Source organism: Centropristis striata, chromosome 9 (genome assembly GCF_030273125.1).
Source record: "Centropristis striata isolate RG_2023a ecotype Rhode Island chromosome 9, C.striata_1.0, whole genome shotgun sequence".
NCBI classification, from domain to species: domain Eukaryota; kingdom Metazoa; phylum Chordata; class Actinopteri; order Perciformes; family Serranidae; genus Centropristis; species Centropristis striata.
This window is the reverse complement of record NC_081525.1, coordinates 36,249,430-36,262,180: the sequence shown is the minus strand read 5'-3', so window position 1 is coordinate 36,262,180 and position 12,751 is coordinate 36,249,430. Positions and strand designations below refer to the sequence as shown.

Sequence of the window (12,751 nt, the reverse complement as noted above, 5' to 3'; positions counted from 1 at the left end):
GCTTTTTTAATCATCACTCATGACTAATAATTGTGCTGCACATGATGTTTGAGAAGTCTTTAGAAGGAGTTGAACTCCTCCTCGCCAGTTCGACCAGGTCCGCCTCCTGTCAGCGCTGCTGCAGCTGCAGATGCCGGCTGCTCTCTCACAGAGTGCACGGGTTCTCTGCACTCTAAATTTGCTCTCACTGACAGGGAACAAGATGACATGGCGCTATGAAGCTTAATCTCACTCTGATGCCTCTTCTGGGTACACCTCTGTAATTCTGGAGCCAGAAGTAGGCTATGCAATTTTCTTGGCAGCTAAAGTAATTGGTGACAGGCTGTGCCTGCTTGCATACTTGCAACATTATTGGTATTTTTTCGGCGCTCTGTGAGCCTCACAACATGTATAAGTTATGCATTGTCATCGTCATGTGCTGTGCGTTTTTACCTTGGGGCTCTGCTGCGCCCAGGACCTGGGGTGCAGATCCCAGGTCAGAATTTGAGAGCGAGGTAGAGCAAAATGCCATGCTGCAGGAGGAGACAGATGGCCAGGAGAGCATCCTCTCTAAGGTAGGAGGAAATATCCCTTTATTTCTCATGGACATTTCATTATTTCCTGCGTAAAAATTCAAATTTTCTTGATTGAGTGTGGTGCAAAATACATCCGTCCTCTTCTCTTTGTAGCTGCTGGGTGATTATGACAAAGTGAAAGCCCTCTCGGAAGGCTCTGACTGTCGGTGTAAATGTGTTGTCAGACCCCTGAGCAGGAGCGCCTGCCGGCGGATAGAAGAAGGGAGCGCCACTGCGCAGGACTTCTACACTGTGGAGACTATCACATCTGGACCAGAGTGCAAGTGCGCCTGCATCGCTCCTCCGTCAGCAGTCAACCCATGCGAGGGAGAGTTCAGGCTGAAAAGACTTAGAGAAGCTGGGAAAGAGAATGTCAAGGTGATGTGTCGGTCCATTTCCAACGCATACCATATTCCCCTAATATAGAGTATTAGTCCCCATGCTCCAGTACCAGCCTGTTCTTTTCTAGAGAGCCTGAATCAATGCGGGGTTGGATATCACTTTTAAAAAAAAATCTAATTCAGGAAAGGATAATCTCATATTTGATCCATAACCAGAGACTCAAGTTTGGATGAGCTGGGGGATATACCTTTTATACATGGCATGTCTTGAGTTGGTAAACCCCTTTTGATGGAATCCACTTGATCATTGCAGCTTTCCACCATTCTGGAGCTGCTGGAGGGCTCTTTCTATGGCATGGATCTACTCAAGCTACACTCTGTTACCAATAAGCTGCTGGATCGCATGGACAACATTGAAAAGGTACAGTAAGAGTGTCCTGTTCTGACTAGTACAGATATATTCACAAACTGGTGGTAGCAGGTGTGTATATATTGTATTTATTGGTGGCTTCTGGAGTCAGTGGGTTCAATAAAACACACTCTTTGGGACAGTTTTCAGATTTATTAGGGGCTGGACCTGGAAGGAGTGCACAGGCTTTCCATCACACGTGGAAGTTTATCTGGCCCAGTATTGAACCCTTCTGAGCTGACTGACCTGATTATAATGGACCAACGCCTTTGGTCTTTTCCCCCTTTGGTACATTAGTAAACTGCTTTAGAAATATAATTAATTATTAAAGGTTGAAAATATGAACCACATGTTAAATGAATAGCATTTTAGTAAGCTAAACATGTCAGTTAAAATTAAATGTGCTATTTAATGTAAGGGAATTAAAAAAGCACTTTTATTAAACTTGAAGACTAAAGATTCTAATTTTTACATACCAAACTTTTTTTTTTCTTTCTCACAACTATAAAAGCAACTGGCTGATACTTAAGATGTCCAAATCATATCCATAATTATTATAATTAAAATTGTTTTGTACAGTATGTGTCACTACCCTGTGGGCACTGAATCACTGAGTTAATTGGACTGTGGTATCATTCAGAATATTTCATGATAGAGTCACATAAAAACATACTGCACCTGTCTGATGTTAACGGTGCAAAAACTCTCGGGGCATTGGCTGCCTTCGCCTCTGAGACGACCCTTTTCACAGAGATATAATGACATGGAAAGCACAGCTGCAGGTAATAAAATTAATTGGTAAATCAAGCATTTCCATAATTAATTTTATTAGTTTCAGCTGGGTCTGTCCTGTTATGACACGTGAAAAGGTCAGAAAAGGGGAAGTGTAGTGACATCAGTAATCTTTTTTTTTTTTTTTTAAGTGCATTCTGGGAAGTGTAAGGGAGGTGAGGTCTTTTCCGAGAAGAAGACATTTTTGCCCGCTACAATAATGTTAGTACAGGTGTAAATAATAAAATTAATGATAGATGGATTTCATTTAGCTGCTTTAGTTCAAGGGTCCTGGTATTGTCTGTATTGATGGATTATGAGGCAATGGGCTCCAGGGCACAGACATGCAAAAGGCCCCATAACACCTCTCCTACACAGTAACAAGACACACAAACTTTATACTTGTTTTGCTTCTTTTTTGTGATATTTTTTTCTCTCCTTGTAGTTGATTTGTGTAACTTTGTAATAGTTTTTTCTCTCTGTGGTTGTTTTGCCCCTTTTGTAGTTATTTTTACATCTCTTTTATAGTCATTTTGTGTCGCTTTGTGGTCATTGTGAGTCTTTTTGTAGTGTTTTTGTGTCTCTATTTCGTTGTTATATGTTTCTTTGTGGTCATTTCAAGTCTCTCTCTCATTGGTACTTGTCTTGTTGAGTGGCATTTTGTAGCTGAAGACCAGAGCCCCTGACACTTTGGTCCCCTGGGTCTGTGCCCTGGCAGGCCTGTTCAGTTATCCATCCAATCTCTGACTTGCTGGGACACTTGAATAGAACAAAGTGATCTTTAATGTGCTTTTCCAACTTTAACAAGTCAAAATTTATTCTGTGAAAAAGGCCCAATAATGACTCAAGATAGTCGGCGTCTGCTGGAACTTTTTCCTTCTGTTAGTGATTATGACTGCTGATGATTGCGGCCTATTTTCCATAAAACATGCACAGTATTTCTTTTAATATCTCTATTTGTCCATGGCTGCATGAAGGCAGTGTCTCAGAACCACACCGCTGATGAGGTGAAGGCCCAGAAGACCCCTCAGATCCTGGCACACACGACTGAAAGCCCATCCACCCCTCCTCCGCAACGACACCAGGACCAGAAGAGACTGGGTGGGGTCAGCACGGCGGCAGTATATCGAGACCCAGATGTAAGTGACATTTTATGATATCACAGGGTTAACACATAGAGGTACAGAATTACATGCTTTAATTATAAGCATTTAGATTAGTTAGCTTTAAAACAGGGGTGTCAAACTCAAATACACAGTGGGCCAAAATGTAAAACTTGGACAAAGTTGCGGGCCAACATTGATATTTATTGAAAAAATTGACCTAAACAAGTTCAAACGAAATGGAACAAGCAAAGCTTGATATAACTTAATATTGCAAACATGCAAAATCGAATATCAAATAAAACAAACAAACACATCAATGGCATTCATTTCTTAAAAAAAATGTAAATAAAAATCGTATGTCCCTTTATTTTATATGCGGCCTTCTTTAAATTTAAATTTAAATTTAAATTTAACAGTAATCTTTTTCCACAGGCTAAAAATAAATGTAAGAATAAAATAACAATAATAAACCAAATGACTAATAATAATATCCTTCAATGAATGTGCAACCATTCATGCCTTGGACTAGCAAGAAAAAGTGCATAAACACAACTTTAATTGTTGCTCAGTTTGCTACACACTGATCTACTGTGTTCAAGCCAAAACACGAGCAGAGCATTCTGGGATTTGTAGTATTATTTGTGCTGTATAATAATAATTTGGTATTGCCTTGCGGGCCAAATATAATTATACTGCGGGCCAAATTTGGCCCGCGGGCCAGAGTTTGACACCTCCGCTTTAAAAGGTAGCTAACACCTAAAAAATTAAGTTGTAACAGTTATTTTATAAAATGATGATCACAATAATGACATTATGTAGCATTATTTAATAGGACAACAACTTATACATCAATTGCTAGTATTTATGACATTATTATATGAACAGGTGCAGTAATAATCTAGTATTTATAAATTAATCTGCAGTATTAATAACTACTTATAGGAATACTTCTCCCTCAAAATTATCGCTCACAGTTACATTACAATGACCTGTGTTAAGTTGAATTCTTGTAGAAAACTTTGTTTCTTTCCCATGCCTTCACGATGAGTGCAGAGTCCAAATACAGAGAAAATTCATTATGATTAAAAGTAAATAGAGGCTGCTTTCAACAACAACAAAACTATATTTTCAAACATCAATTTACAAACTCTCACACAACTTGTGTGGTATAATCCAAATTTAATTTATCCAGGTTAAGCTTGGTATTTCTGCTAAAATCTTAATAATTAAAACACCTCTGCAGTGTCCCACACAGACAAGTGAGTCAGAGTGAGACATTAGCAGAGAAAGTGTTTTAAATAGTAAGATTTGAGCTAATATGCATTTGTTTGGGAAGTAACATACAACTGGACAAATACAATTTTTTGGATTATACTGCAAAAGTTGTGTGATGTTACCGTGATATACTTCTTGAATGAATTAGCTGAAGCCAAAAAAAGTGGATAAAGGTATTCACGGTACGGCTTTATGATCCTAGCTTGTGCTATATCCATCAGTATTGTCACATTTAAAGACAAATCCTGATATACAGTACTTCGTTGTGAAGGCTGTGACTGAATTCAGGAAAAGAAAGCATTATGTCTTGTGTACTTTAAAACAAAAGGAGCAATTTTGTGTTCTTTCCACAAACTCCCTCATAAAATCATCATCTCCATGATACAAAATGTGTAAACGAGGTATTGAGGTAACTGGGAGGTTTGGCAGACCCAGTGGACCTCAGGCTAGTACCACTGGGGCCAGATCCATGTCAGCTTTAATATGAGCTGGAGAGCCGGTCCAGCAGTGTTGGGTGGACCTCGCCTTCACATGCAAGTGATTCACAGGTTTAATATGTTTTACAAGATCTCTTGTAAGAAGCTTTAAACAAGGTTATTAATGAAAAACTAAACTAAAATGCAACTATTAAATTAAAAGACTCCTTGTTATTAAAAGATAATTCCGGTTTATTGAAACTTGGGTTGCACTCTGTTTTTGTTGTTGTTGTTTTTTTAGTTTTGGCTGTAATTTATCAGTAATAATAGCATTGCACCACCAACTTTATTGTTGATATGTGGCCACAAAGCTGAAAAAAAAGGTCAGGTTATCATACTTGAGGAATTATCACCCCAACTTGGGCTAACTTTCTTCTAAGTAAAGAGGTTCAGGTAATCCAGCTAAACTGTCGGCTTCTTTAAAGTCTGACTGCTTGGTTCTTACCCTGTTTGTTGTAGTGATTTCACAATGTGCAGTGAAGCTCATAAAACAAATTAAGTAATACAGTATGTCCTTTGTTTGTCTTAGTGTTTTAGTTGCCAATGCAATAGTTGCATAATTTACCGTTAGTACTAAATAGTAAAATTTGATTATTTACTAAAAGTTCAGATTAAAAATGTATTCTCTTGGTTGGATGAAAGGGCATCTGAAGCAGCATTCAAACTCTAATGTGACTTTGCTTTGTAATCAAAAGCATGTCTGATCCTCCTGCATGGTCTAAGTGTTGTGTGTCCATCTGTCTTCTAACAGGAAAAGTACGAGGAGAAGTTTATTGGGGAAAGTCCTTCCTTCCGACAGACGGATCATTCTGCTCAGATCATTGAGGTCAGACCTCAGGTGACTTTCAAAAATGGGGCTAACAAGGAGGCTTCTCAGGTGACGAAGACCGGCCCCAACGGAATGATCATAAGAGGAATGACTTTTTATAAATCTGAGCCAGATCCGATGGTGGCCGATGACGGGGAACCTGGAGAGAACTGTAAGTCCAAACCCACTGTGAGCTTTAAGGGTATAAGTTAAAAACAGAGAGAAAAACTATACATATCAAGACAAAACTGATCTAGAAACATCTAAAATCTGCACACTACAATGGTGTGATCTGAGCTATGCTTAAAAAGTACAGCTTCTACTTACATGTCCACACTGCACTGATAATCATGAATTAGGACGCGGTTTTGACGGATGATCACATTACTTGATGTCAAAGTAAATCAGAACATAAAAGTATATGCTTAGTGCTTAGCTAAGGCTCAGCAGATTCAGCTGCTGTAGCCACTGCAATAATGTGCAGTTACAAATGGGCTCAATCCTGTAGCTACTACTATTTGTTTGCACTATAATTTCTGAATTTAGATATTACTGACTTTACAGTTTCGATGGTACCGGCTAATTTAGAAGAAGCAGTGTGTAGGATTTAGGGGAATCTATTAGCAGAAATGGAATTTATTACTTCTAGTTATGTTTTTATTGGTGTATAATCACCAGAGAGTGGAATGAGCCCTTCTTATCTACATTTGGAGGGGGTTCTCTTCCACGGAGCCCATTATGTTGCACCTCCATGTTTCTACAGTAGCCCAGAACAGATAAACCAAACTACCACTAAATCCTACATAGTGCTCCTTTAAAAATTTTTTTTTTTTTTTACATTTTCTCATGGTGCTCAGAGTATTTGACCAAATCTTTCCCTTTCCCTTAATTTAGTTTTTGAATATCATGAATTAAGTGGTGATGGCCCTAACCTCATCGACGAGAATCTTCTACAACACCGAGCCCCTCGCCCCAGGACGAGAGCAGGACCCAGATCATCTCGACCCAAGACAGCAGGTCCTGTGCATGCTTCCACAGAGACCAGCCAATCGACAAAACCGAAAGAAACTGAGCCCACCTCAGATATCCATAATGAGTTTTTGATTGGAGCCACATCAGTGGATGTGTCTACAGACATACCGAGTGACGCATCCAGTGTCACGTTTGGATCAACCACTACCACACAAAAAACCAGGACCACAGAGACTGCACCCCAAACTACTCAGAGAGTCACTGCTGGAGTCACTAAGTGGCCAAACCTTTTGATGGCTGAACCAGCCAGTACTTCTTCAAGCACCACTGCAAAGCAATCCAACCTTGCCGTCCAAACCCAACCTTCCGAAAATGTAGCCACAAATGAAGTCCTGACAGCGTTCACAACAGGAAATATACCAACCACCGTGATGGAAATCTCAACCCAGGAGGTAAAAGACCAAATGCAAACCATACCTGCCAGGGCTGAATCTTATTCAAGCACTCCTGCACCGAGCACAACCACAGAGGTTCCAACCACCAGCCCGACTTCCACGATGACTATCACAACCTATGCTGCCACGACCTCAGCACCAGTACACCTCACAACAGCTTCCACTGCAGCTAGAACCACACAGGCTGCTACCACAGCACCAGAAGAACAATCCACCTACTTCTCAGAGACGACTTTGCCTCCAACCACACAGAGACTGACCACTTTGTCTCCCCAAACTTCTCAGCCTTTCACCACACCTGAGACTACCTCTTCTTCGGCCCCAACCACCACCATCACCACTACTACTACCACCACCACCACCACCACCACCACTACCAGGCAGGCTGCTCAAGTCAAACCAAAACACAAAATCAGCTGGGAAGAGGAAGAGATGGAGGAGGGACATCCAGAATTACACGAACCAATGCAAAGGCAGGAGGAATCTCCACCGAGAAAACCTGGTAAGTTGAGTTTTTGTGTCTTTTTTTCTACTTATTTAATCAATGTGGAATTAATGTGGATAGACAAGTGGGAAGAAATGTGCAATGAAAAACTGCCAGTTAAACCAAGTGAAACCAGTGCTGAAGTATTATAAACCTGAAACCTAAAATATTGGCTTTTAAAAAAAGAAGAAGAAAAGTTAGCTGAAATCAAGTGGCAACCTCAAGGGCTCAGAAATTAAGTCAACGTGAAGTTTCTAAAAAATGCAGTTCCTTTAATGACCACTTGAGGCTGGCTCCAAAAGGAGGTCAATCTCCATAGACCTCCATGTTAAAATGCTAGTGCATCTACCAATTGTTGAAATAGTTCATTCAAAACCAAAGTGGTAGAGAAATTGACCAAATAACCAAAAGATCAACATTTCCGCCCCGAGTTCATACAAAAAGCTTACCACCAAAGCTAAAACCAAAATACCCTGTGAACTTTAATGTTAACATTTGCTGCAATTAGTTTGAAATACTAAATGGAAATGACTGACATCATGCCCTAACACTTTTCATAGTTTTATGAAAGATGTAATTTAGAAAACTATTAAACTGATATTATTCTGTGAATTTCTAACATGTGTCATTCAGTGCTCAGTCCTTTGTGGCAACCTCAACCTTTCCGTGATTCAAGCTGGTTAAAATAAAAGCCTCTAATTATTTTCAGACGTTTTGACGTAGGTCTGGATGATGTTAAACCGCCTCTAAATTCTCATTCATGGCTCTCTGACTCTTTGCAGGGGAGTGTAAGGACACTTTGGCAACAATCTCAGAGCCGGTAACTCACAACACCTATGGCAAGAATGAAGGGGCATGGATGAAGGATCCAAAGTCTGGTAATGACAAGATTTATGTCACCAACTTCTACTATGGAAATAACCTCCTGGAGTTCCGCAACCTGGATGTTTTCAAACAAGGTGAATCACAACTTGTGGCATAAAAAATCTTTCCTGCCACATGCCATCACACTTAACAATAACAAATAATAACCTGGTTCATTACATACTGTCTATGCACTTTATGTGTTTTTATGCACACTGTTCATTGCACCTTATTTGTTTCATAGCACCAACATTTTTATACTGTATATTCATTCTGCACTGGAATTCTATTCTACTCCTTCTTTAGACACTTTATATTTTATTGTATTTTTATTGTTTTTTTTATATTTTATTGCTTGAAGTATGCCTAGGTTGTTCTTTTTACTTAATTGTGTTGTTATTGTCTCTGTGTGTAATGCTGCTGCTACACTGTAATTTCCCAGCTTGGGATAAATAAAGTATATCTATCTATCTATCTATCTATCTATCTATCTATCTAACTTTCACTCAATGATTTTTGCTGTACTCTTGCTTTGATGAATCTCATTCTTACCCAATCTTTTTATCCTTTCTAGGTCGTTTTACCAACTCATACAAGCTTCCTTACAACTGGATCGGCACAGGCCACGTGGTGTACGACGGCGCTTTCTACTACAACCGCGCCCTCTCCCGAGACATCATCAAGTTTGATCTGCGGCGGCGATACGTGGCCGCCTGGACGATGCTGCATGATGCTCTGATGGAAGAGTCCTCGTCACTGTGGGAGTGGCGCACACACTCAGAGGTTGACTTTGCCGTGGACGAAAGCGGCCTGTGGATCATCTACCCGGCGCTGGACGACGAGGGCTTCTTACACGAAGTGGTCGTTCTGAGTCGACTGAACCCCACAGACCTCAGCATGCAGAGGGAGACCACCTGGAGGACCGGGCTCAGGAGAAACCACTACGGAAACTGCTTCGTCGTATGCGGCGTCCTGTATGCTGTTGACAGCTACAACAAAAAGGACGCCAACCTGGAATATGCCTTTGACACGCACACAAACACTCAAATGATTCCCAGGATGCCCTTCACCAACAACTACACCTACACCACGCAGATTGACTACAATCCCAAAGAGGGTGTTCTGTATGCGTGGGACAACGGACACCAAGTCACTTACAACATTAAGTTTGCATATGTAGACCCTTAGTAAGGGTTTGACAGTAGTTATTATTTTAAAAAGTTAATTCTATGGTTTAAATGGATTGTAGATCAGTCCACGTGGCCGTCACTATGGAGACAAATGGGAGCCAAATGTACAAATATACTTAAATGTATTGTGACTAAATTGATTTGTTCTTATAAAGATCCTTTTTTTTTTACCTGAAATAAATGAAACGATGAGCCTGATTCCTCAGTCAATGCATCCAGTTGTACTGTATATATTGTAATACTGTAAAAAAAAAAAAAAAGCAAAAAAAAAAGCCCTATGAGATAAATGAATGTAGAAAGAACCAGTTAATATGTTGGGTCAAATAACACTTTAACAATCCACAGAAGCATACCCTTTGAGCAAATCCCATTTTCTTCTGTTTTATAAGCATATTTTTGTATCACCTTTTCTTTGCATCATACAGTTTGCCGTACAGGACCTCTGATGTGGTAATATCACAGGTATTGCTGTTGACTTGTGTCTTGTGAAAGCACTTACTCCCTCCATATCAGACTGTTTTGAGGAGACTGCAATAAAGTTTGGAAATACTAACAGAAAATGTCTTCTTTGTTTGGCATGTTGCAGTTAACAATCAAAGTGGCTTTAATTATAACTTATGAGTGAGGATTGAAAAAAAGGGTTGAAAATTCATCAATACAAACGTACATACAAAACAATGAATGTCCAAGGCTGTAATTTACTGATAATAGATGTTAAATGATTGTGGAAAAAACACTCAGGAACAGGCAATCTATTGTACTAAAACACAATAATAACAATTTCCCCCAACACACAGAGGTATTGTAAAATCCAGTGTTTATTTGGTTTATCCACACAATAGAATACAAAAAACAAAAACTTCACAAGTTTCTAGTTGTACTCGTGCTTTGCCCCCCAAGCATTGTTGCAATGTACTGTTGCAATATAGTGAGAACACAGTGGTGAATCCAATATATTCTTGAAACGCAAAAAGAAAAACAAGGAATAACACACACAGGCTGCCTGGCTAAAGAAAACACAAGGAAAGGGCATGTTTTATGGACATCTGTTGAGCTAAAACATTACCATCTGTACAATCATGTAGCCAAAAGAAATGCACTTTCAGACAAGTATCGTATGTTGCTTTATCAACATATAAGAAAAGTTACTATTTCGGATAATGTAGAATTTCTTGTTGAATATAAATTTGCCCCCATATTATAGGAGTTAAAGACACATTAAAATGAGACATTTAAAGCCAGAACTGATCGTCCCAAGTTCTGCATTTATAGTGCAAATCTTTACAACTAATTAGTACTAAAAACTCTTTGATAACGCAACTCCATCACACAGTTTTACTACAAAAATGATGATAATGTTGCCATTATAAAATAGGCCTAAGTGCACAAAATAAAAGTGCAATTTAGCCCGTGGACGGAGGAGTCAAGACTCTAAAAAAATATGTTTTTCACCAGTGTTTATATGTCGAATTGCCTGTTTTAGCTCAACTGTTAGGGGCTTTAAATTTGATGATCAATTTCCTTGGTTAAAATCTCTGGATGTCCAACCAGTGAAAAAATAACCCTGTTTTTGTATTAACGGTATGTTTCCTACCAATCCACCATTTATCATTTTATATTTATATTTTATGTATATAACTGTTTTCAGCAGTCATTTAGCATAAAAAAAGTTCCCACAAAGCACAATCAGACAGATAGAGAAAATATTAAACCAGTAATTCTTGGCGGCAAAAATGAGTGAACTACATCACACCACAGGAGCTGGCCTTACCGTCACAGAATAATAGAAATAAATATGAACAGTATCTGAATCTGTTCATTAATATAAGAGAAGCACAGTGCAAAGACCCAAAAACTGAAATTCTTCATCAATGCAGTGCTATAAAGGCAGCACCTGAAATCCTGAATGGAAACCAGCCAACAAACAAAGTGGTTAGCCTGACAGATCACCTGACTTCCTGAGATTACTGAACGCCTCTTTTGCTGCTTGTTATAAATCTAAAATCTCTAACTGTTTCACTGCTTTCACAATTTGCTTTATTAGAGAGGCAAGCAGACTACAAATTATAAAAAGGGACTATTTGTAGTAACGATACAAACACAGATATTTGTTGTACTTCCAAACAATAATATCCCAAATACCAATCAATGTGTTTCTCCTCTTGCTTCTGCAGCTTGTTCCCGAAATTCATAACCCAGAAAGAAAAAGCAGACACGAGGAGAGCTGCTATGGGGTAAAAGTATTTGTGTTATGACGGGGTGACTCAGGGTTCAATGCTCAGCCCCCTACCGTTAAGCAATTACCCTTATGCGGGGCGTCTGGGGTTACAGGGAGAAGTCAGTGTTGCCACACAAGGAGCAAGCGTCTGCTCGGACCCTATTACACACTACCTCCGGATATCAGGCCTAATAAAGAATGCGCCTGACTAGTGCTGACAATTTGAGATACCTTTGTATTCATTAGAAACTAAATCCAAAACAGGAAGTTAGCAGGGGTTCACGGATTCAAATTATACTTCATCACACAAAAAAAAGTGTTAACTGAGGTCTTATCTTCTGTTTGTCTTCATGGGTTAATTTTAAATAACAGGCCCTGGTGATCTTAAGCAGACCCCATCAGCACGCCAACAGGAGGAGGAGGAGGAGCAGCCTGGCTGTCCGTGGAGGGGTGCTGGTAAAAAGTGTCTGTGTGGTTGACCCGGAGCACAGGTGGGATGGTGGAAGACCTGATGTGGATGATCCTGGTGTCTGTTACTTCACAGTCAATCTGCATCATCACCTGGTAGTCTTTGTCCCTTATGATGCTGTCTGGAATGGCAGAGAAGGAAGCAGAAGGTTGTTAGTTTTGATGCAAAATTAATAAATTATTGTAGATCATGTTGTTTTTTCATGGACTATGGAGGCTAGTATGCTTTAACCCATTGAGGCCTAAAATGGCTGTAAAACCTCTGGGCGATTTTAAAATAAGCCCCTAAAACCTGAAGTTTTTCTGGAAATTCAAGAGAAGTGTCAACGCTTCTTCTAAATAATAGATTTTTCAGCCTCT

General features: G+C 39.5%; 2 protein-coding genes across 2 annotated transcripts in view; one reads left to right on the top strand and one right to left on the bottom strand.

Annotated features, from left to right (window-relative positions):
• The first annotated feature begins 139 nt into the window (after positions 1-139).
• olfml2ba (olfactomedin-like 2Ba) lies at positions 140-10,225 on the top strand. Its single transcript, XM_059340752.1, has 8 exons — positions 140-554; positions 669-932; positions 1,209-1,316; positions 3,053-3,214; positions 5,684-5,912; positions 6,635-7,669; positions 8,434-8,610; positions 9,090-10,225. Exons 1-8 carry the CDS (start codon positions 387-389, stop codon positions 9,701-9,703), a joined length of 2,757 nt encoding a protein of 918 aa, XP_059196735.1. The 5' UTR covers positions 140-386; the 3' UTR covers positions 9,704-10,225.
• A 1,173-nt stretch (positions 10,226-11,398) lies between these two features.
• Positions 11,399-12,751, bottom strand: part of atf6 (activating transcription factor 6) — a 39,768-nt gene continuing 38,415 nt past the window's right edge. The window contains exon 16 of the mRNA XM_059341060.1: positions 11,399-12,513. Coding sequence (XP_059197043.1) covers positions 12,308-12,513 — 206 coding nt within the window. The 3' untranslated portion in view covers positions 11,399-12,307. The remainder of the gene's footprint in view (positions 12,514-12,751) is intronic.

Excerpts from the sequence above, each read along its gene's own strand:
- olfml2ba (XM_059340752.1), top strand. The coding sequence starts at position 387 with ATGTATAAGTTATGCATTGTCATCGTCATGTGCTGTGCGTTTTTACCT. Across the intron at positions 5,913-6,634 it reads CGGGGAACCTGGAGAGAACT|TTTTTGAATATCATGAATTA; the intron begins GTAAGTCCAAAC and ends CCCTTAATTTAG. Across the intron at positions 8,611-9,089 it reads CCTGGATGTTTTCAAACAAG|GTCGTTTTACCAACTCATAC; the intron begins GTGAATCACAAC and ends TATCCTTTCTAG.